The 23,118-nt window shown below is 41.2% G+C and overlaps 1 protein-coding gene across 3 annotated transcripts in view; it reads left to right on the plus strand.

The window, feature by feature from the left end:
- The window catches only part of PODXL (podocalyxin like), a 113,244-nt gene that overhangs the window by 71,440 nt on the left and 18,686 nt on the right, over positions 1-23,118 (plus strand). For 2 of the 3 annotated variants that reach the window (XM_077264452.1, XM_077264451.1), the window contains exons 2-4: positions 15,205-15,645; positions 17,566-17,822; positions 18,979-19,044. In XM_077264452.1, the coding sequence (XP_077120567.1) occupies positions 15,205-15,645; positions 17,566-17,822; positions 18,979-19,044 (764 nt within the window). Of the gene's footprint in view, positions 1-13,245; positions 13,266-15,204; positions 15,646-17,565; positions 17,823-18,978; positions 19,045-23,118 lie in introns of those variants that run through there. The other variant, XM_077264453.1, reaches the window with a different exon arrangement.

The following is a 23,118-nucleotide window of genomic DNA, read 5'->3' on the forward strand; positions in this document are numbered from 1 at the left end:
GGGTTACTAAGCGCGGCCCTGCGCTTAGTTACCCGATGTTTACCCTGGTTACAAGCGAAGACATCGCTGGATCGCTGTCACACACAACGATCCAGCGATGTCAGCGGGTGATCAAGCGATGAAAGAAAGTTCCAAACGATCTGCTACGACGTACGATTCTCAGCAGGGTGTCTGATCGCAGTAGCGTGTCAGACACAGCGATATTGTAACGATATCGCTAGAACGTCACGAATCGTAACGTCGTAGCGATGGAAATTTCAATGTGTGACGGTACCCTAAGTCTCAAACCAAAACACCAATAAATCTTGTCAGTAGTGTAAATTTGCTTGTTAAGTAAATAAAAGAACATTTACCGGTAGGATGTACTTGGTATTTTACTGAATGCTATACTGTTGTAAGTAGGAGTTTTCAATATCCACTTCATAGCCAATGGAACAGAGATGTAGGTTTTTGAGAGTATGATACACCTAAATGTGAAGTAAGGCTTCATACTCAGACGTAGAAAACAGATACTGAGATTATGTATCATGTTTCCCTCTAAGGTGTGTTTTTTAATTTGCTGCTAAATTTAATGCATGTATAGCATGTTCTGCATGAAGATATATAGATCTAATTTAATTCTCAGTAGAGGTCAACAACAGCAAATGTGTACTAGGATGATAAGGACAGATCCATTCAACAAGTGAGGAATCGGTCTCAGTTATCTTTATAGGAGAGCAAAGCTTGCAGACTATCTCCTGAGGTAAAACTGTGATAACACTATGTCTTTCTTTTGCATACTCCAACCTGAATGCAGAGTGTGAAGTTTGTAGAAACACATACATTTCATATATTTGAATCCTGAATTTATTTCTGTAATAACCAACTGTTTTTCTTGTGTCCTATATTCTTTGTCTCACAACCCTGGTGCCTTCAGTCTGCATTTCTCATCTTAGATGAGGACATTGCCATATTTCTCAAATATAAAATTGACAACGTTACCAAAATGTTAAACCTCCAGTCCCGTCAACCTTTGTACACAACTGCTCACTGCACTTCCCAATATCTTAATTTTCTACTATTGCTGATGAAAGGCTTTACTTTCCACCTCATCTGTGCACTTAAACCAATCCCATCCTATCTCTACAACCTTACCCCCAAGTCCTAACCCATTTCTTAGGACCCATCTCTTCAACCTATCTCTAACAACTGCCCCTTCAGTGGGCAGAATTGAGAAAGCCTCTGCTATGTGAATCTCTCTGGAAACCAAAAGGATTGGGCAGTTACCATATATACTTGAGTATAAGCCGACACAAGTATAAGCCGATGTACCTAATTTTGCCACGGAAAACTGGGTAAGCTTATTGACTCGAGTATAAGCCGGGTATGCATTGTCCCCTCATCCCTGTCCTGCTATGTGTGGCTCCCCCCATCGCTGTCCTGCTATGCGTGGCTTCCCCCGTCGCTGTCCTGCTATGCATGGCTTCTTCCGTTGCTGTCCTGCTATGCGTGGCTCCCCCGTCCTGTCCTGGTATGCATAGCTCACCCTCCTGTCCTGTCCTGGTATGCGTGGCTCTCCCCCGTTCCATCGTTGTAATCATGGCTCCCCCGGTATGCATGCTTCCTATTACAAAAAAAAATCCTACTCTCCCTCCTCCGCGTTGTCGCAGCATCTCATTCCAGCTTCCAACAGCTCTTCCTGTGCTGAGCGATCACGTGGCACCGCTCATTAAGGTAATAAATATGCACTCCATGCCTATGCGAGTGGAGACGTGTGCATATTCATTACATTAATGAGCGGCGGCACATGATCGCTCAGCACAGGAAGAGCTGCCGGCACCGGGACCAACCAGATGCTGCAACGGTGCGGAGGAGGGCGAGTATGATGTCTTCTGGAAGCTGGCGGCTGCAGCTGTCACTGTGCGCTATTATGAGAAATGAATATTCATTTCTTTTTAGCAGCTGCACAGTTACAGCCACCGGCTCCTGCCGCTGCTCCACCGCTGCTCCACCGCTCCCCCTTCCCAGCCGGCTTTCTGGACAATGACTCGTGTATAAGTGAGCGGGACGTTTTCAGCACAAAAAGTGTGCTAAAAAACTCGGCTTATACACGAGTATATATGGTATATTCAACTAATTGATCATTTTCTACTGCAACATCATCGACCGGCAGTAAGTAGAGATGCTCCATACAAATTAAGTGGTTGGCAATTCACTCTGAAATTGGCAAGTTTGGCATTTAGTGTCTCCCCTCTTTCCCCTCGTACAACCCCATACCAGATTTAACAATCACAGCTAATAGCTGCATGCTTTCCCCAATCTCAGAATTCTGCTTTCCTGGTATTCCACCCTGTCATTCAATCCCCTCTTCCAAGCAATTTCCCCTTTTCTCAACACAACCTCACAAACATTTTTAATTTATCTTTCTTCAATTCTAAGTTAAAAAATGCTTGTGCAAATCCTCATTATACCTCACCTAGATTACTGCAATATCCTTCTCTGTGGTCTCCCATCTAACACTCTTGTGCCAATCCAACCTCAACTCTGCTGCCTACTTAATTTAACTCTCCTCTTAGTCCCTCTCTGCCTGTCCCCTCGGCCAAGCCATACTCTGCCTTAAGTTGACCAGCGAAATATGTTCAGAACCTTAGCAATGACTAACAAGGCATTAACCCTTTCAAGACCAAGCAATTTTCTAGTTCTGTGCTTTCGCTCTTTTCCTCCCCTTCTTTGAAGTGCCATAACTTTTTTATTTGTTTTTTTTTTTGTTGTGGGTTATTTGTAGTTTTAAATTACACCATTCATTTTAATACATAATGTACTGAAAAATTAGACAAAATTCCAAGTTGGATGAAGTGGTAAAAAAACGCAATTCTGCAATTATTTTTTCAGTATTTGTGTTCATGCTTTTCATAGTGCAGCAAAAGTGACAATTCTGGTGATACCAAAAATGTGCGTGTGTGTATATATTTTATATACACTGCTCAAAAAAAATAAAGGGAACACTTAAACAACAGAATATAACTCCAAGCAAATCAAACTTCTGTGAAATCAAACTGTCCACTTAGGAAGCAACACTGTTTGACAATCAATTTCACATGCTGTTGTGCAAATGGAATAGACAACAGATGGAAATTATTGGCAATTATCAAGACACCCTCAATAAAGGAATGGTTCTGCAGGTGAGGACCACAGACCACATCTGAGTACCAATGCTTTCTGGCCGATGTTTTGGTCACTTTTGAATGTTGATTGTGCTTTCACACTCGTGGTAGCATGAGACGGACTCTACAACCCACATAAGTGGCTCAGGTAGTGCAGCTCATCCAGGATGGCACATCAATGTGAGCTGTGGCAAGAAGGTTTGCTGCGTCTGTCAGCGTAGTGTCCAGAGGCTGGAGGCGCTACCAGGAGTCAGGCCAGTACACCAGGAGATGCGAAGGGGGCCGTAGGAGGGCAACAACCCAGTAGCAGGACCGCTACCTCCACCTTTGTGCAAGGAGGAACAGGAGGAGTACTGTCAGAGCCCTGCAAAATGACCTCCAGCAGGCCAAAAATGTGCATGTGTCTTCACAAACGGTTAGAAACCGACTCCATGAGGATGATCTGAGTGCCCGACATCCACAGATGGGGGTTGTGCTCACAGCCCAACACCGTGCAGGACGATTGGTATTTGCCACAGAACACCAGGATTGGGAAATTCGCTACTGGCGCCCTGTGCTCTTCACAGATGAAAGCAGGTTCACACTGAGCACATGTGACAGGCGTGACAGATTCTGGAGATGCCGCGGAGAGCGATCTGCTGCCTGCAACGTCCTTTAGCATGACCGGTTTGGCAGTGGGTCAGTAATGGTGCGGGGTGGCATTTCTTTGGAGGGCCGCACAGCCCTCCATGTGCTCGCCATAGGTAGCCTAACTGCCAATAGGTACCGAGATGAGATCATCAGACCCCTTGTGAGACCATATGCTGGTGCGGTTGGCCCTGGATTCCTCCTAATGCAGGACAATGCCAGACCTTATGTGGCTGGAGTGTGTCAGCAGTTCCTGCAAGATGAAGGCATTGAAGCTATGGACTGGCCCGCCCGTTCCCCAGACCTGAATCCGATTGAGCACATCTGGGACATCATGTCTCGCTCCATCCACCAACATCACATTGCACCACAGACTGTTCAGGAGTTGGCGGATGCTTTAGTCCAGGTCTGGGAGGAGATCCCTCAGGAGACCATCCGCCGCCTCATCAGGAGCATGTCCAGGCATTGTAGGAAGATCATACAGGCACGTGGAGGCCACACACACTACTGAGCATCATTTCCTTGTCTTGAGGCATTTCCACTGGAATCCACTTGGATCAGCCTGTAACTTCATTTTCCACTTTGATTTTGAGCATCATTCCAACTCCAGACCTCCATGGGATATTAGACGTGATTTCTGTTGATTATTTTTAGGTTTTATTGTTCTCAACACATTCCACTATGTAATTAATAAAGATTTACAACTGGAATATTTCATTCAGTGATATCTAGGATGCTCATTAGGAGCATGCCAAGACGTTGTACAGTAGGGAGGTCATACAGGCACGTGGAGGCCACACACAATACTGAGCATCATTTCCTTGTCATGAGGCATTTCCACTGAAGTTGGATCAGCCTGTAATTTGATTTTCCACTTTGATTTTGAGTATCATTCCAAATCCGGACCTCCATGGGATATTCATTTTGATTTACATTGATAATTGTTATGTTTTATTGTACAGAACACATTCCACTATTGAATGAATAAAAATTTGCAATTGGAATATTTCAATCAGTGATATCTGGGATGTGGAATTATAGTGTTCCCTTTATTTTTTTGAGCAGTATATATACTGTGTATATATTATATATATATATATATATATACATATATATATATATTATTTTTTTGACTATAAGATGCCCTTTTTCCCTCCCAAATTTTGGAGGAAAGTGGGGGGTGCATCTTATAGTCTGGATATACCTTATCTTATAGTCTGTCTGGGATGGCAGCAGAGGCGGAACAGCAGGCGACAAGAGGCAGGAGCCGGCGGCTGTAGTTAACACTGTGCTCGCTGCTAAAGAAAATTAATATTCATTGCTCCCCACACATGTAGTCCCTCTCACCTCTATGCACTGAAACCAGCACTGAGAGGTGGGAGGAACTATGGGCATGGGGAGCAATGAATATTAATTTTCTTTAATAGCGGGCACACTGTTAGCTATCGCCGCACCGGCTGCTGCAGCTGCCAGACAATCACTTGTGTCTGCTATTAAAGAGAATGAATATGCACTGCTCTCCACGCCCATGGGAGTGTGGAGAGCAGTGAATATTAAATCTCTTTAATAGCGACCACATGTGATCACCTAGCCACTGCAGGAAGCCGGCGGCTGCAGCTAACAGTGTGCCTGCCATTATACAAAATGAATATTCACTGCTAACCACACCCATAGTCCCAGGCATGAGGAGCAGTGAATTTTCTGGCAGCTGATCTTGGCGTGTAATGGCGCATGGCAGTAATGTAATGCACTGCTTACATGCGGAAATCAGCTGCTGGCATCAGCAAAGGACGCAGCACTGCGAGGGAGAGGAAGAAAGGTAAGTACAATGTTTTGTTTTGTTTTTTTTTGCATGTGTGCACCATGAAGAAAGCCATGTTTACCAGGATGGGGATGGTGGCCATATATACCATGAAGTTTGCACAGCTTTTTCTACCACAATTTTTCCTTCCATTCAACTTTCCAATAATATGCTTGGATATAGCACTCTGAAAAGCCAGCTTCTTTAGCAATGACCTTTTGTGACCACTAAGCAAGAGTCCAGTTCTACATGCGCCGGGCATGTAAAAGTAACACAGGAGGAGGCGCATAGACGCAAGAGGGAGATGATTGACGTCTCGGAGGCGGTTGACACTGGGGGAGAAGACATACCTCCCGGACACATTAGAGGTATGGCGGGCAATTTATAAAAGTGATTATTTCAGCATTCCTAGGGATATTAAGCATAAGAGCCACCTTCACAGAATGCAGCCTTAGTGTTGCTGAAGGTGGCTCTTTTACTTAAAAATGCCCTGGGGGGTGACAGGTTCCCTTTAACAGCCAGCTTCTTTAGCAATGACCTTTTGTGGCTTACCCTCCTTGTGGAGTGTGTCAATGACTGCCATCTGGACATCTGTCAATTCAGCAGCCTTCCCCATGATTGTGGAGCCTCCTGAAACAGACTAAGGGACCTTTTTAAATGCTTAGGAAGCCTTTGCAGATTTTTTTTTGTTAATTATTCTAATTTACTGAGATAATTACTTTTGGGTTTTCATTGGCTGTAAGCCATAATCATCATCTTTAACAGAAATAAGCACTTGAAATAGATCACGGTTTGTAATGACTCTATATAATATATGAGTTTCACTTTTTGCATTGAAGAACTGAAATAAATTAACTTTTTGATTTTCAAATTTTTGTGAGAAGCACCTGTATTCCCATGAGTTTCCTCCCATGCCCCAAAGACATACTGATAGGGAATTTCGATTGTGATACCCAATGTGGACAGAGATGACAATGTCTGTAAAGTGGTGTTGAAGATGATGGTGCGCTATAAGCAAAGCATAATAATAAAATAAACCAATACTCATGATGATGAAATGAGATAATAAGGAACAATCTGACAATCTAAATAATCTGCAGAAAAAGGTTATTTAATGTCAGGAACTACATTAATTGATAAGTATTAACCACTTTGCGCATATGTGTGGAACTGTACTTCCTGCGCTGGGGTGCTGTGTGTAGACAGGGCTCAGGAGCTAAGCTTCTTCACACGTCAGATAACGGTTATATTTAATAGCTGGCATCTGTCTCTTGTGCTGAGTTCCAGCCATGGCTGTTAATCACTTAAATGCCACTGTCAATCTCTGACAGCAACATTTTAATTACATCACAAGTGGTGCGTGCACCCCCTGACTTAATCTTGGGGCTCAGATGGGTTACTATGTCAGCCAGAAACCTGCTATATGCTGAAATGCAAATGAGACAACGGTTTACACTTTATACAGCAACATTGTGGCATTGCGGTATATAGTACAACCAATCAGATTATCGCAGATTCTAGTCCCTCAGGGGGACTAACAAATAATAGAAAACTATAGAAATTTGAATCACCCACTTTTTCCCTATTAAAAATACAGAAATAAAAAACAAACCTTTTTGGTATCTTGTTCGGAAATGTCCAATCTATTAACCCCTTAATCCCATATGACGTACTATCCCGTCGAGGTGGGGTGGGCCTTAATTCCCACCGACGGGATAAAACGTCATAGCCGATCGGCCGCGCTCACGGGGGGAGCGCGGCCGACCGCGGCCGGGTGTCAGCTGCCTATCGCAGCTCACATCCGGCACTATGTGCCAGGAGCGGTCACGGACCGCCCCCGGCACATTAACCCCCGGCACACCGCGATCAAACATGAACGTGGTGTACCGGCAGTACAGGGAAGCATCGAGCAGGGAGGGGGCTCCCTGAGTGCTTCCCTGAGACGATCGGTACAAGGCGATGTACTCACCTTGTACCGAGCGTCTTCTCCATGCAGGCCCCGGATCCAAAATGGCCGCGGGGCTGCATCCGGGTCCTGCAACGAGTACTTCCGGGTCGGAGCAGGCTGCAGAGCAGCCTGCTCCGATGAAAGTATGATCACCGATCTGATAGAGTGCTATGCAAACTATCAGATCGGCGATCTGTGATGTCCCCCCCTGGGACAAAGTAAAAAAAAAAAATTTCACATGTGTAAAAAAAAAAAAATTAATAAATTACTAAATAAAGAAGAAAAAAAAAAATAATATTCCCATAAATACATTTCTTTATCTAAAAAAAAAACAACAAAACAATAAAAGTACACATATTTAGTATCGCCGCGTCCGTAACGACCCAACCTATAAAACTGTCCCACTAGTTAACCCCTTCAGTGAACACAGTAAGAAAAAAAAAAAAAACGAGCCAAAAAAACAACGCTTTATTATCATACCGCCGAACAAAAAGTGGAATAACATGCGATCAAAAAGACGGATATAAATAACCATGGTACCACTGAAAACGTCATCTTGTCCCGCAAAAAACGAGCCACCATAAAGCATCATAACCAAAAAGATAAAAAAGTTATAGTCCTCAGAATAAAGCGATGCCAAAATAATTATTTTTTCTATAAAATAGCTTTTATCGTATAAAAGCGCCAAAACATAAAAAAAGATATAAATGAGATATCGCTGTAATCGTACTGACCCGATGAATAAAACTGCTTTATCAATTTTACCAAACATGGAACGGTATAAACGCCTCCCCCAAAAGAAATTCATGAATAGCTGGTTTTTGGTCATTCTGCCTCACAAAAATCGGAATAAAAAGCGATCAAAAACTGTCACATGTCCGAAAATGTTACCAATAAAAACGTCAACTCGTCCCGCAAAAAACAAGACCTCACATGACTCTGTGGACCAAAATACGGAAAAATTATAGGTCTCAAAATATGGAGACACAAAAACTTTTTTGCTATAAAAAGCGTCTTTTAGTGTGTGACAGCTGCCAATCATAAAAATCCAATATAAAAAATGCTATAAAAGTAAATCAAACCCCCTTCATCACCCCCTTAGTTAGGGAAAAATAATAAAATTAAAAAAATGTATTTATTTCCATTTTCCCATTAGGGCTAGGGTTAGGGTTAGGGCTAGGGCTAGGGTTAGGGCTAGGGTTAGGGCTAGGGCTAGGGTTAGGGCTAGGGTTATGGCTAGGGTTAGGGTTGGAGCTAGGGTTGGAGCTAAAGTTAGGGTTGGGGCTAAAGTTAGGGATAGGGTTGGGGCTAAAGTTAGGGTTAGGGTTGGGGCTAAAGTTAGGGTTAGGGTTGGGGCTAAAGTTAGGGTTTGGATTACATTTACGGTTGGGAGTAGGGTAGGGATTAGAATTAGGGGTATGTCAGGGTTAGGGGTGTGGTTAGGGTTACAGATGGGATTAGGGTTAGGGGTGTGTTTGGATTAGAGTTTCAGGTAGAATTGGGGAGTTTCCACTGTTCAGGCACATCAGGGGCTCTCCAAACGCGACATGGCGTCCGATCTCAATTCCTGACAATTCTGCGTTGAAAAAGTAAAACAGTGCGCCTTCCCTTCCGAGCTTTCCCGTGCGCCCAAACAGGGGTTTACCCCAACATATGGGGCATCAGCGTACTCGGGACAAATTGGACAACAAAATTTGCGGTCCAAGTTCCCTTGTTATCCTTGGGAAAATAAAAATTTGCGGGGCTAAAAATCATTTTTGTGAAAAAAAAAAAAGGAATTTTTATTTTCACGGCTCTGCGTTATAAACTGTAGTGAAACACTTTGGGGTTCAAAGTTGTCACAACACATCTAGATAAGTTCCTTGGGAGGTCTAGTTTCCAATATGGGGTCACTTGTGGGGGGTTTGTACTGCTTGGGTACATCAGGGGCTTTGCAAATGCAACGTGACGCCTGCAGACCAATCAATCTAAGTCTGCATTCCAAATGGCGCTCCTTCCCTTCCGAGCTCTGCCATGTGCGCAAACAGTGGTTCCCCCCCACATATGGGGTATCAGCGTACTCAGGACAAATTGGACAACAACTTTCGGGGTCCAATTTATCCTGTTACCCTTGTGAAAATACAAAACTGGGGGCTAAAAAATAATTTTTCTGAAAAAAAAAAAAGATTTTTATTTTCACGGCTCTGCGTTATAAACTGTAGTGAAACACTTGGGGGTTCAAAGCTCTCAAAACCCAGATAAGTTCCTTAGGGGGTCTACTTTCCAAAATGGTGTCACTTGTTGGGGGTTTTAATGTTTAGGCACATCAGGGGCTCTCCAAACGCGACATGGTGTCCCATCTCAATTCCAGTCAATTTTGCATTGAAAAGTCAAATGGCGCTCCTTCCCTTCCGAGCTCTGCTATGCGCCCAAACAGTGGTTTACCCCCACATATGGGGTATCGTTGTACTCAGGACAAATTGCACAACAACTTTTGTGGTCTAATTTCTTCTATTACCCTTGGGAAAATAAAAAATTGGGGCGAAAAGATCATTTTTGTAAAAAATATGATTTTTTATTTTACGGCTCTGCATTATAAACTTCTGTGAAGCACTTGGTGGGTCAAAGTGCTCACCACACATCTAGATAAGTTCCTTAGGGGGTCCACTTTCCAAAATGGTCTCACTTGTGGGGGGTTTCATTGTTTAGGCACATCAGGGGCTCTCCAAACGCAACATGGCGTCCCATATAAATTCCAGTCAATTTTGCATTGAAAAGTCAAATGGCGCTCCTTCCCTTCCGAGCTCTGCCATGCACCCAAACAATGGTTTACACCCACATATGGGGTATCAGCATACTCAGGACAAATTGCACAACAATTTTTGGGGTCCAATTTCTTCTCTTACCCTTGAGAAAATAAAAAATTGGGGGCGAAAAGATCATTTTTGTGAAAAAATATGATTTTTTATTTTTACGGCTCTGCATTATAAACTTCTGTGAAGCACTTGGTGGGTCAAAGTGCTCACCACACATCTAGATAAGTTCCTTAGGGGGTCTACTTTCCAAAATGGTGTCACTTGTGGGGGATTCAATGTTTAGGCACATCAGGGGCTCTCCAAACGCAACATGGCGTCCCATATAAATTCCAGTCAATTTTGCATTGAAAAGTCAAATGGCGCTCCTTTCCTTCCGAGCTCTGCCATGCACCCAAACAATGGTTTACACCCACATATGGGGTATCAGCGTACCCAGGACAAATTGTACAACAACTTTTGTGGTTCATTTTCTCCGGTTACCCTTGGTAAAATAAAACAAATTGGAGCTGAAATACATTTTGTGTAAAAATAAGTTAAATTTTCATTTTTATTTAAATATTCTAAAAATTCCTGTGAAACACCTGAATGGTTAATAAACTTCTTGAAAGTGGTTTTGAGCACCTTGAGGGGTGCAGGTTTTAGAATGGTGTCACACTTGGGTATTTTCTATCATATAGACCCCTCAAAATGACTTCAAATGAGATGTGGTCCCTAAAAAAACCCTTATAACTCCCTAACAAAAAAAAATTTTGGTTCCAAAATTGTGCTGATGTAAAGTAGACATGTGGGAAATGTTATTTATTAAGTATTTTGCGTGACATATCTCTGTGATTTAAGGGCATAAAAATTCAAAGTTGGAAAATTGTGAAATTTTCAAAATTTTCGCCAAATTTCCATTTTGTTCACAAATAAACGCAAGTTATATCGAATAAATTTTACCAACAACATAAAGTAGAATATCTCATGAGAAAACAATGTCAGAATCGCCAAGATCCGTTGAAGCGTTCCAGAGTTATAACCTCATAAAGAGACAGTGGTCAGAATTGTAAAAATTGGCCCGGTCATTAACGTGCAAACCACCCTCGGGGCTTAAGGGGTTAAAATATGAAACAAATTAAGCTAAAACACCATTTATTTATGTATGTTATAAATAAAACATTGAAAACTACAATACATCCCACAAATAAAAAATAGCGCACATCTGTGTGGGCGTAATACTAAAATAGCTATGGCTCTTGGAAGAAGTTGAGTAAAAAATGAAAGTGCAAAAATGAAAAAATTGTCCAGACAGTTATGACATATCCACAAGAAATGGCAAAAATATCTGAAAGATGCAGGTCCTACCTGTGCTTACCTTTGTCTCTGTCACTGCAAAGAGTCCAAGCGGTGGGACCCGCATCTATCAGACTATCAGAAATAAAAAAAATACCATTTAAAAGCTTTCATGATGTCCATTTGTTCCACATGTTTCAGTAACATCTTAACTTTAAAGGATATTTCAGTACACAATTGTATTAATTTTGTTGGGCAGCATAACCTGACCATTTGTGATTTTCCCATGTTTGAAACTCGAGAAGAAAGTGAAAAGTTTTCCAGCATTGTGCATAAAAATGTGTCTGCCTGCCTGTCTGAATGGGGTGTGTTCACGTAATTTCCATGCAACTTATTTTAATTTCCTCTTCAATTACTTATAGACTTCGCTTATATAAATTGGTCAAAATTGGCAATAAGAATTTTAGAGTAATGATAAAAGCTGTGGATTTATTTTATGTTGATTAATGTGGTTATTATATACGTAAATGACTTATCTTTTGCTAATGGGCTTCATTTTTTCAGGGACAGCCCTGACAATCTATTTATGAAGCTAATGTTTTCATCTAGCACAGTGTTCCCTAACTCCAGTCATCAAGAGAAACTAACAGGTCATGTTTTCAGGATTTCCTTAGTATTGCACAGGTGATAATTGAAGTACCTGCACGGGGAATAATTGTCGGTCTTGATGAATCGGGGCCGTGTTGTTTTCTACCTGACTGAAGTCCTCCATATTCATGAGCTCTATATAACCCTGCCCCATCAATGATTTCTGTATACACTGTACCTAGAAACGAAAAAGCTGTGAGTCAAAAAGACCCAAAGAAAACGACCAGAAGAAATCCAAATACTGATAAAGTATAAAAATATAAACTTTATTATGCACAAATATTATAATAGAACCATCACAATTAAGAAACAGGTGAGGCTAAGTGCCACAGGGTGAGCACAGACACCACTAGAGAAACATACACAGGACACACGGAGCCGGGATCCCAACTACCACCCATGAGTGTGCATAGTGGACCAAAAAAAGGTCCATATTATAATGCTCCAAGAGGAATTACACATGCAGGCATATATATAAAAAAGACCAAAGCACCAATAGCAAAAATCAAAATATGCACATTACCTAAATGGAGACGAATTAGTGGGGTGGATCCAGGGTCCGTGCGCCCTCCCCGACGCACGTTTCGGTAGTAAAACCTTCCTCAGGGGGATATCAAAAAAGCTAAAGTGTGCCGCTTTATATCAGCCTAAAACAGGAAGTGCCGCGCCGCAACCGGAAGTAACGGTTGCCAAGGAGACCTACAAGCGCGTCCCACTAACAGGAAATGCCGCGCCGCAACCGGAAGTAACGGTTGCCAAGGAGACCTACAAGCGCGTCCCACTATCAGACCGGACTTTTAGCAAGGCGGCATTACTGCGTGAAGCGCCGCACATCACCACACGCCCAGTCGGCACAGGGCCCTGTGACTCTCGACGGTGAGTGTGTAGCGGCGCAAACTCAGCACAGCCGAACCAAAAGAAAAGGGAAACACGCATGCGCATAGGGGATGCCGGGACCAGAGGCACCATTTTGGAGTAGGGAAAACCCCAGACACATAATAAAGAAGTAGGGATATGACAAATTAAAGATGGTAAGTATAACACAGAATACAGATATAAGCCAGGAAAATCTATAGTGACTAAGTGTCAAATTAAACAGCAGAAATCAAACTATATAAAATAAATAAATATATAAATCGAGACAAAGGCACAAGGAGATAGCACCACATCAAGATAACGATATACAATATTAATTCAAAGACATCCTGTTGTCATATAAGGGTCAAGATGTGCAATTCCGAGTGTCCTCCACTCCAGATGAAAAATATTAATGTCCATGCTCATTCTGTAAAAAATGGTCTACAAAAATACAGCAGGAAGGAATCACAGAAAAGACGAGAAATTGAAATGCTCATTAAGACCCCGTGAGCATTTCAATTTCTCGTCTTTTCTGTGATTCCTTCCTGCTGTATTTTTGTGCGGGACTCACTTTTTAATTTAGTTTTTTTTAATATTGTTACTTTTTTATTTTTTGTTATTTATGCGTTATGTCTATTCACATTTTAGCTGGAGTTGTGCTGAGCTTTTCCTATGGATGTCGTGGATGTTGATGTGGACCTATGGACAGGTTATTTCCTTGGACAAATTATATTTTGTGGGAGCTGAAGACCATTTTTTACAGAATGAGCATGGACATTAATATTTTTCATCTGGAGTGGCCCTGTGCCGACTGGGCGTGTGGTGATGTGCGGCGCTTCACGCAGTAATGCCGCCTTGCTAAAAGTCTGGTCTGATAGTGGGACGCGCTTGTAGGTCTCCTTGGCAACCGTTACTTCCGGTTGCGGCGCGGCATTTCCTGTTAGTGGGACGCGCTTGTAGGTCTCCTTGGCAACCGTTACTTCCGGTTGTGGCGCGGCACTTCCTGTTTTAGGCTGATATAAAGCGGCACACTTTAGCTTTTTTGATATCCCCCTGAGGAAGGTTTTACTACCGAAACGTGTGTCGGGGAGGGCGCACGGACCCTGGATCCACCCCACTAATTCGTCTCCATTTAGGTAATGTGCATATTTTGATTTTTGCTATTGGTGCTTTGGTCTTTTTTATATATATGCCTGCATGTGTAATTCCTCTTGGAGCATTATAATATGGACCTTTTTTTGGTCCACTATGCACACTCATGGGTGGTAGTTGGGATCCCGGCTCCGTGTGTCCTGTGTATGTTTCTCTAGTGGTGTCTGTGCACACCCTGTGGCACTTAGCCTCACCTGTTTCTTAATTGTGATGGTTCTATTATAATATTTGTGCATAATAAAGTTTATATTTTTATACTTTATCAGTATTTGGATTTCTTCTGGTCGTTTTCTTTGGGTCTTTTTGACTCACAGCTTTTTCGTTTCAATGTTATAGCGACTTATCCTTATGTAATGGTTTGTTCTATGCCGTGGTTTGTTATGTGTTTAATCATTTAACACTGTACCTAGGCAGAAAGTTGCCAATCAGTGTTGTGGGTAGGGTTATACAGAACTCAATTCAGATAACCTCTAGAGCTGAAGCCAATCAATTGGATTTTATCAAAATGACAGCATGCAGCCCAGTAAGCGACAACACTGGAATCAGGGTCTCTGCTCCTACATCATGCGGAGCAGCAAAAACCTGGTGTCAGATTCCCTTTAATAGTCCGGTAAATAACTGATGTTCCAGATGGATGGGAAAAATCCCATAGAAAACAAAGGAATCAGTTCCCACTTCAATTTCCCTCTGACGTTTCAAAAAGCAGGATGGCTAGGCAAATAGAAGCAAGGCCTTTGACCCTCAATCTTTCCTACCATTGTCACCATATTTGCATGTTGTTATGATGGCACTTGGAGGTGAGCAGAACTTTCCTGAAGGCATCTGAAAATATTACCGTATGTGCCTTCTTCTAACTGCTGTAGTTTCTTACAACTTTCTTTTATTTAATGAATTGGAAAATATGTATTTAAGACATAAATGACAATGCACTTGAAAACTACATTTGATTTTCTTTTTCAGGCATCCGGGCAGATTCAACAATTAATCCAGCAACTACGCCCAAAGCAGTGGCTCCATCTTCATCTCCACCTACTGTAACTACTCAAGTGGCTACAACAATGAGTAAGATGACCACTGTGACCGAACCCAAATCAGCAGTCCCCATTACGGCTGCTGCTACTCCAGCACCAACAACCCATACAACAACTGCTTTACCCCAAATGTCTGTAGCAACTACTAAACCAAGTACCACAGCAATAAGTGGTTCACAAGGTGCCACACATCCAGTAACTGACAAGACGGAAAAAACAACAGTTGCTGCAACAAGTAGTAGCACATCCACGCATGTCAGAACCACAAAGAATAGTATGCCAACTGCAGCAAGTCCTAGTGTCCACGCCACACAACCAACAAACTTGCCAAAAACATCTACACTAGTTTTAAAAAGCAGTACTGCAGAAGGTAAGCTACATTATTAAGTTTAAATGTATTGCTGTTTTTCTTTCACCTATTGAAATATGCGTACTAACAAAAATCAAAGAACAGAAGACCGAAATACAAAAAAAACAAGGTAATGTTAAGCAGAATAGGTGCATGTTCAAAGTGTGTGAAATGTGTCATATTCATTTATGAGACAAAATTACAGCAAACAGTCCAGCACGTGACATCGCAAGAATCAGGGTCTTTATCTCTACATTCTCTTAGATTAGGTGGCAAAAACTTGGTGACAAATTCCCTTGAAAGAAGAACTCCACTTTTCAAAATTTGTATCCTTTTAATATATTGTAATCATATTATATAGCACTGTGTACTTACAATTGCTGATATTGCCCTTCTACCCAGGTAAATCTTCTCTTTTCCATTAAGTCTATGACATCACATTAAAAATTAACTAGCTGATTCCTAAGTAGAAACAGGAGGTCAATTTTTCCTGCATGAGTCATCAGTCACTGCAAAAGTCCCTGGCAGGGGGGAGGAGGGAGCAGCTGGGTCAGGAGATGAAGAGGGGAATGATAAATGCAGGGACAAGAGACTTCCTGTTTCTACATAGAGCAGAGAAAAGAGAAGAATTATCTGGGCAGAAAGGTAAAATGAGAAATTGTAAGTGCACAGCACTATATAATATGATGACTGCAATATATCAAGGGATAAAAACTTTGATAGGAGAAGTGCTTCTTTAAGCCACTTAACCTTTTTCATAATGAGAAAAATACATAAGTGAGACTAGTAAATCACTTTTACATGTAGTTTTGCATAAATTATTGTATTGCTCTTTAAAGTAAAAATGTTAGATTAGTGCACAATTCCATTAACCGTCAAACTGGTAATAATTCCCTTGGTTACACAACTCATGGTTATGCTATGGACACTGATTTTAATTTTAATGCAAAGTGGCATGTTAAAATATTTCTATATAGTCAAAGCCCTGCATTGACTAATATCATTAACCACGTCCCGACAAGGCTAATTTCCATTTTTGTGTAAACATTTTTTGCTTCCTTCTTCCAAGTGCGTATATAGTGTGTTAAGTGTCCTGGTATCATAATTATCCAGTTCAGAACAATTACAGTGACACTAAACTTTTCAAGTTATTTTTTATTATGTTTATGTTTATTATGCCCAAAAAAATAGAAATTTTGTTTAAAAAAAAAAAATTGTCAACATTTTTGAAGATTCATATTGTTTTTATTTTTTAGTTGATGGGGGTATCATGGTGGTGTTGTAATCACAAAAACACAATTTTAGTAATTTTTTTTCTGTTTACGTCGTTTACCAATTGGGTTAATTAATTTTATATTTTGATGGCTCAGACTTTACCGGTGTATTTTATTTATATTTTAAATATCTATTTTTAATAGGGGGACAAGTGGGGTGATTTACTTTTATTTCATACATTTTTAAAAAATATTTTTTACTTTTTACTGTATTTATTAGTCCCTTTAGTGGACTTGAAGCTGCGATCTTCAGATTGCTTGTACTACATACAACAATGTAAAGGTATTGCTGCATATAGTACAAATCACATTCTCCTTTGAAGCTCAATCACAGGCTAGGTTTCAATGGAGCTTTGTGATAGCCGGCATGGAGGTCTTCAGTAGATCCCCAGATGCCATAGCAATCCATAAGCGTACTACAATTGCAGCATGGGGGCAATGATAGGTACAAAGAATGACGCTCTCCCCTGGGGGTGCGCTCTTAATGCCACAGCTAGAGGCAGATCCTGGTTGTGACACACAGTCATTATCTGACAGGTGTGGCGACTGGCGAGGGCTCACCCACTCCCATCTTGTGCCGTACATATACGATGTATGAATATTCATGATGATGAGTGCTAATAAACTACAGAGCTACATTACATGTCCTTTTTGGGGCTTTTCACAGGTATATCAAAATCCAACGTTACAGAAAATGCAACGCAGCCAGGTGTGACATCCCGTGCCTTCACTTCAGAACACACCATTTCTAAAAATGTTACAAGCTACAGTAGCACTGTGGCATCGACCTTTGGTGTGTCACCATCTCCAATGACATTGTCTAAGACTACAGCAGGCACCATTTCAGATTCTACCACAGGTTCGATAAAAGAGGAAGCACCCAAGATACCACCATCTGTGAACTATACTCAGGAGAATATTGAGGTAAGTACTATTTTGGAGTTGTGTATTACAAACATTTTTACATGAATATAAGTATATATGCATACATACACACTAAATATACACACACAGTATATATATACAGTATATATATATTATTGGATTATAAAAATATGTAGAATACGTTCAAGCCTATATATCTCGATCGTTTGTGAAAAAATCAAAAATTCTGCTAAAATATGGAAAATGTTTGGTTCTTATGCCCTTAAATCACAGAGACGTGTCACACAAAATAGTGAATAAATAACAGTTCCCACATGTCTACTTTACATCAGCACAATTTTTGAAACAACATATTTTTTTGTTAGGAAGTTATAAGGGTTAAAGCTTGACCATCGATTTCTCCTTTTTCCAACAAAATTTACAAAACCATTTTAAAATCACTTTGAGGGGTCTATATGAAAAAATACCCAAGTGTGACACCATTCTAAAAACTGCACCCCTCAAGGTGCTCAAAATCACATTCAACAAGTTTATTAACCCTTCAGGAATTTTTGGAATGTGGTAAAAAAAAAGATTAACATTTAACTCTTTTTCACAAAAATTTAACTTTAGACCCAATTTTTTTTAATTTTCACAAGGGTAACAGGAAAAAATGGATCCCAATAATTGTTGTGCAATTTCTCCTGACTATGCAAATACTTGTCATATGAATGAAAACCACTGTTTGGGCACATGGCAGAGCTTGGTGCGCATGCTCATAGAACAAGAAGAAATTAGTGGGCTGGTGGCCGTCAAATTACAGCCATTGGCCCAAGTACTGCGGTTCCTGAGAATCTAAGCGGGGGCCTTGCTCTAAACCAAGTACATGCCCTGCTCTGATCCACAAAAAATAAATGACACGAAGTGAGCTGATTTTAAAGGATCCATTTTTGCATTTATATATAGATGCTTTACATAGTTGATTCCATGTTCACCACAACGTCATTCTTATTACACCCTATAAAAGTCTATGAAGTTTTTTTTTTTTTTTAAATAAATGCTGACCACTGTCACCACTAAAAGCCTTTATATTTTGTAGAATAAATTGAATGCATGGTTTATTAACCAAGAATGTGTTTCTGTATGGGCTCATTTTAGAAAACTATTTCTAGTTAAACATATATTAGCATTTATGTTCTCTTTTTTTATTCTGTAGGTCAGTTGCAAAAAAGAACATCGGGGATCTTTGGTGAAGATTAATATAAAATCCTCAAGGATTTGTGTAAGTACTGCACTGAAACTGGAAGAAATCACACAATTCTCCATAACATTTATCTTTTCCACTACATACATCACTGGGAAATAATTTTGTACTTCTTAAATTATCACACTGGTTGAGCTCTGTTCGCATTATATTGAGCCGCCTCCTGTTGTGGGCATGTGGAGGATTTCCCTACATTTTGTCGCTTTACAAGGATTCAGACCATAGACTCCCATGAACAAAATCTATTTTTTATGGTATACTTTTCCCCCCCAAGATACCTCTGTATAGAATGGCATAGAATACGAAGGAGAAAAAGGGTCTGTTGATACGAATATCTGGCATCTCTCGGCATCTGTCAGGTGAATAGATCCCTGTGGATATGTCTGACGTATGAACGGATAGATTTCCCGGTCTGTACTACTAACGTATGACTCTGCAGTGACATGACCAGAGTGAGAAGAACGCCGCCAAAAACATGGGTAAAAAATGTGTGAGAAGCAGGACGTGAACTTTCTTAGGCCTCACTCACACATCAGTATTTTTGATCAGTATTTCATCAGTATTTGTATGCTAATACTAGGAGGGTCTCCAAAACAGAGAAGAGGTGTCAATTAGTGATGAGTGAGTGTACTCGTTGATCGGGTTTTCCCGCGCACGCTCTGGTGGTCTCCGAGTATTTGTAACTGCTCAGAGATTTAATTTTCCTTGCCGCAGCTGCATGATTTACGGCTGATAGACAGCTGAATACATGTGGGGATTCCCTAGCAACCAGGCAACCCCCACATGTACTCAGGCTGGCTAGCAGCCGTAAATCATGGAGCTGCCTCAACAAAAACTAAATCTCCGAGCACTAACAAATACTCGGAGAACACCCGAGCAATGAGTACACTCGCTCATCACTAGTGTCAATCTTCAATCATAGTTTTTCTCTGTAAGGCCACGTGCACACGTTGAGTATTTGGTGAGCTTTTTTTACCTCAGTATTTGTAGGCCAAAACCAGGAGAGGAACAATGATAGAAACACGTCGCCACTTCTGCATTTTTCACTCATTCCTGGTTTTGGCTTACAAATACAGAGTTAAAAAAACTCACCAAATACTCAATGCGTTCACGTGGCCTCAGATCCACTGCTGGCTGTGGCGTACAAACACTGATGCAAAAATATTCATGTCTGAATGAGGCCTTAGTTTACTTTGTCATGGGCAATACACTATTATATTGTTCTCATCAATGGCTTAAGCTGCGCTGTTTGTCCATTTCATCTTCTTATAACTAATCTTATAGATGCATTTAATGTCATGTGTTTTACATTTTAATATTTGCTTTCTTAGTGAGAACTGTTTATTGCATGCAGGAGCCCTTTAAGATGAATTGCTAAGAAAAGCCAAAAAAAAGTTTTGTAATTCAGAATTCCAATACTGCCATCTGCAGATTCCTATTAAAAGTGTCATTTCCTTGTGTACTTGTGTTCCTTCTGTGTATCACCAGATTGGGCACAATTAATAATTTTGATAGACAAACATTTTAAAGTTACTAATTTTCCTTAGCGGATATAGATTTCATATTTGACATTCAGTTTCCTTCATTTTGACCTTTTATATATTACCTCTTTACATCTAGGTATGGTTATAATTTATATAAGATTCTAGGGTAGAGTATGTGTGTATGTATAATGATTATTAAATAGGTTGATCACTACTGTAGCATCAATGACCTATCCTCAGGATAAGTCATCAATGTCTGATCGGCCGGGGTCTGACATCGACACCCCCGCTGATCAGCTATCATCGATGGCAGTGGCCGCCGGCCAGAAGTACTCATTTGCGGAGCCGGCCAACTTCTGATAGTAGCCGAGACTGGTTGCTATACAAATGCCTCCTATTAATTTGAATTTGATGTGGATGTGTAGCACCCAGCCTCGGTCACTACCAGAAGACAGAGCAGCTCCATAATAAGGACTTCCAGCCAGTGGCAGCCACTGCTGACAATGATAAGAGCTGATCGGCAGAGATGCTGGGTGTCAGACCCCAACTGATCAGACATTGCTGATCTATCCTAAGGATAGGTCATCAATAGTGATGAGCGAATATACTCGTTGCTCGAGTTTTCCCGAGCATGCTCGGGTGGTCTCCGAGTATTTGAGACTGCTCGGAGATTTAGTTTTTGTTGACACAGCTGCATGATTTACAGATGTTAGCCAGCCTGAGTACATGTCTTGGTTGTCTGGTTACTAGGGAATCCCCACATGTAACCAAGCTGTCTAGTAGCTGCAAATTATGCAGATGTGGCAAGGAAAATGAAATCTCTAGCAGTCACAAATACTCGGAGGACACCCGAGCGTGCTCAGGAAAACACGAGCAACGAGTATACTCGCTCATCACTAGTCATCAATGCTAACGTACTGAACAACCTCTAATTATTTTCATATAATTTAACAACCAGTGATCAAATAAATGTAATCCCATGCTGGACTAGCAAATGCTTTGAGATAATCGAGTATAGTTACAGTAGTTGCAATTGCTGGACCTCGACTAGATTCTATGACTTTGTGCACACAGAGTAAGGCCGGTTTCACATTTGCGGTTGTGTCCGCAGCGTTTCTGACACATAAATCCGCATGCGTCTTGATTTCATATCTTTAACATTGTGGTCGCAGGTACATGCGTTTGCATGCGTTCGCCTGCGTTTGCTTACGCATGCGTCATTTCGCGGTGTGCGGTGGGGCACGGCTAACGCACCCTGTTGAAATTTTTGAGGCGTCAAATTTCCGCCACCACACGCATGCGGATGCTTGCGGAAGGAGTGCGTCAAAACAATGCATTACAGTCCATGGGAACGCATAGGAACGCAAGGACATACGTTTGCACAAGGGTTTATATACAGAAATCCCATGAGACACGCCCATTGGGCGTGGCTTGTGTCAAGGAAATCCTCCTGGAAAATATTTTTCCTATCGAACGCATGCGTATAAAAAGCGCAAACGCATGCAAAAACGCAGCATTTTTTTTCCGTCATGCGTAAGCTGATGCAGATTAAAAAATTTGCATGCGTTTTCGGTTGCAGACGATACGCTGCGGACTCAACCGCAAATGTGAAACTAGCTTAATTGAGGAGTCTTTTGGAGCTGGTCTGCATGATGCGTAAATGAACTAAATTGTTATTATACATATAGCATTGTATAAAAACACACAAAAACACCAGCAATGTCCTCTAGTGGCTGTTAGCAAAATGTTCAGTTTGTCTGATTTTTCTCTTTATAGGTACCGTATTTTCCGGCATATAAGACGACTTTTTAACCCCTAAAAATTGTCCCAAAAGTCGGGGGTCGTCTTATACGCCGGGTACGGGTGCACAGAGCGATCCTGGATGGTTCCCAGGGTCTGAAGGAGAGGAGATTCCCCTTCAGGCCCTGGGATCCATATTCATGTAAAAAATAAAGAATAAAAATAAAAAATATGGATATACTCACCCCTCCGACGGACTCTGGCTCTCACCGGTGCAAGCGTCTGCCTCCGTTCCTAAGAATGCAGTGAGTGAAGGACCTTCGATGACGTCGCGGTCACATGAGCAGTCACATGAGCGGTCGCGTGACCGCGACGTCATCGCAGGTCCTTCACTCACCTGAGTGAAGGGTCCGTCAGAGGGGTGAGTGTATTCATATTTTTTTTTTTTATTCTTTATTTTTTACATGAATATGGATCCCAGGGCCTGAAGGAGAGTCTCCTCTCCTCCAGACCCTGGGAACCACACGATGACTGGGTGTATAAGATGACCCCCGTCTTATACGGTGGGTATATCCCAAATTCCATATTTTATATGGAAAAGTTGGGGGTCGTCTTATACGCCCAGTCGTCTTATACACCAGAAAATACGGTATATTTTTGAGTAAAATGTAAATTGTTCTTTTATTCTATAAACTTCTGACAACATGTCTCCGAATTTCCAAGCAATAAATTTTGTATTTTCTGACAAAGAAATATGGTCAATTTTTTTTTTTTTTTTAAAAACCCAGTGCTTTCAGACCTCAAATAATTCAAGAAAACAAGTTCATAATCATTTATAAACAACAATACTAATGTTTTAACTCAGGAA

This window comes from Ranitomeya variabilis, chromosome 5 (assembly GCF_051348905.1).
Source record: "Ranitomeya variabilis isolate aRanVar5 chromosome 5, aRanVar5.hap1, whole genome shotgun sequence".
In the NCBI taxonomy this organism is placed as follows: domain Eukaryota; kingdom Metazoa; phylum Chordata; class Amphibia; order Anura; family Dendrobatidae; genus Ranitomeya; species Ranitomeya variabilis.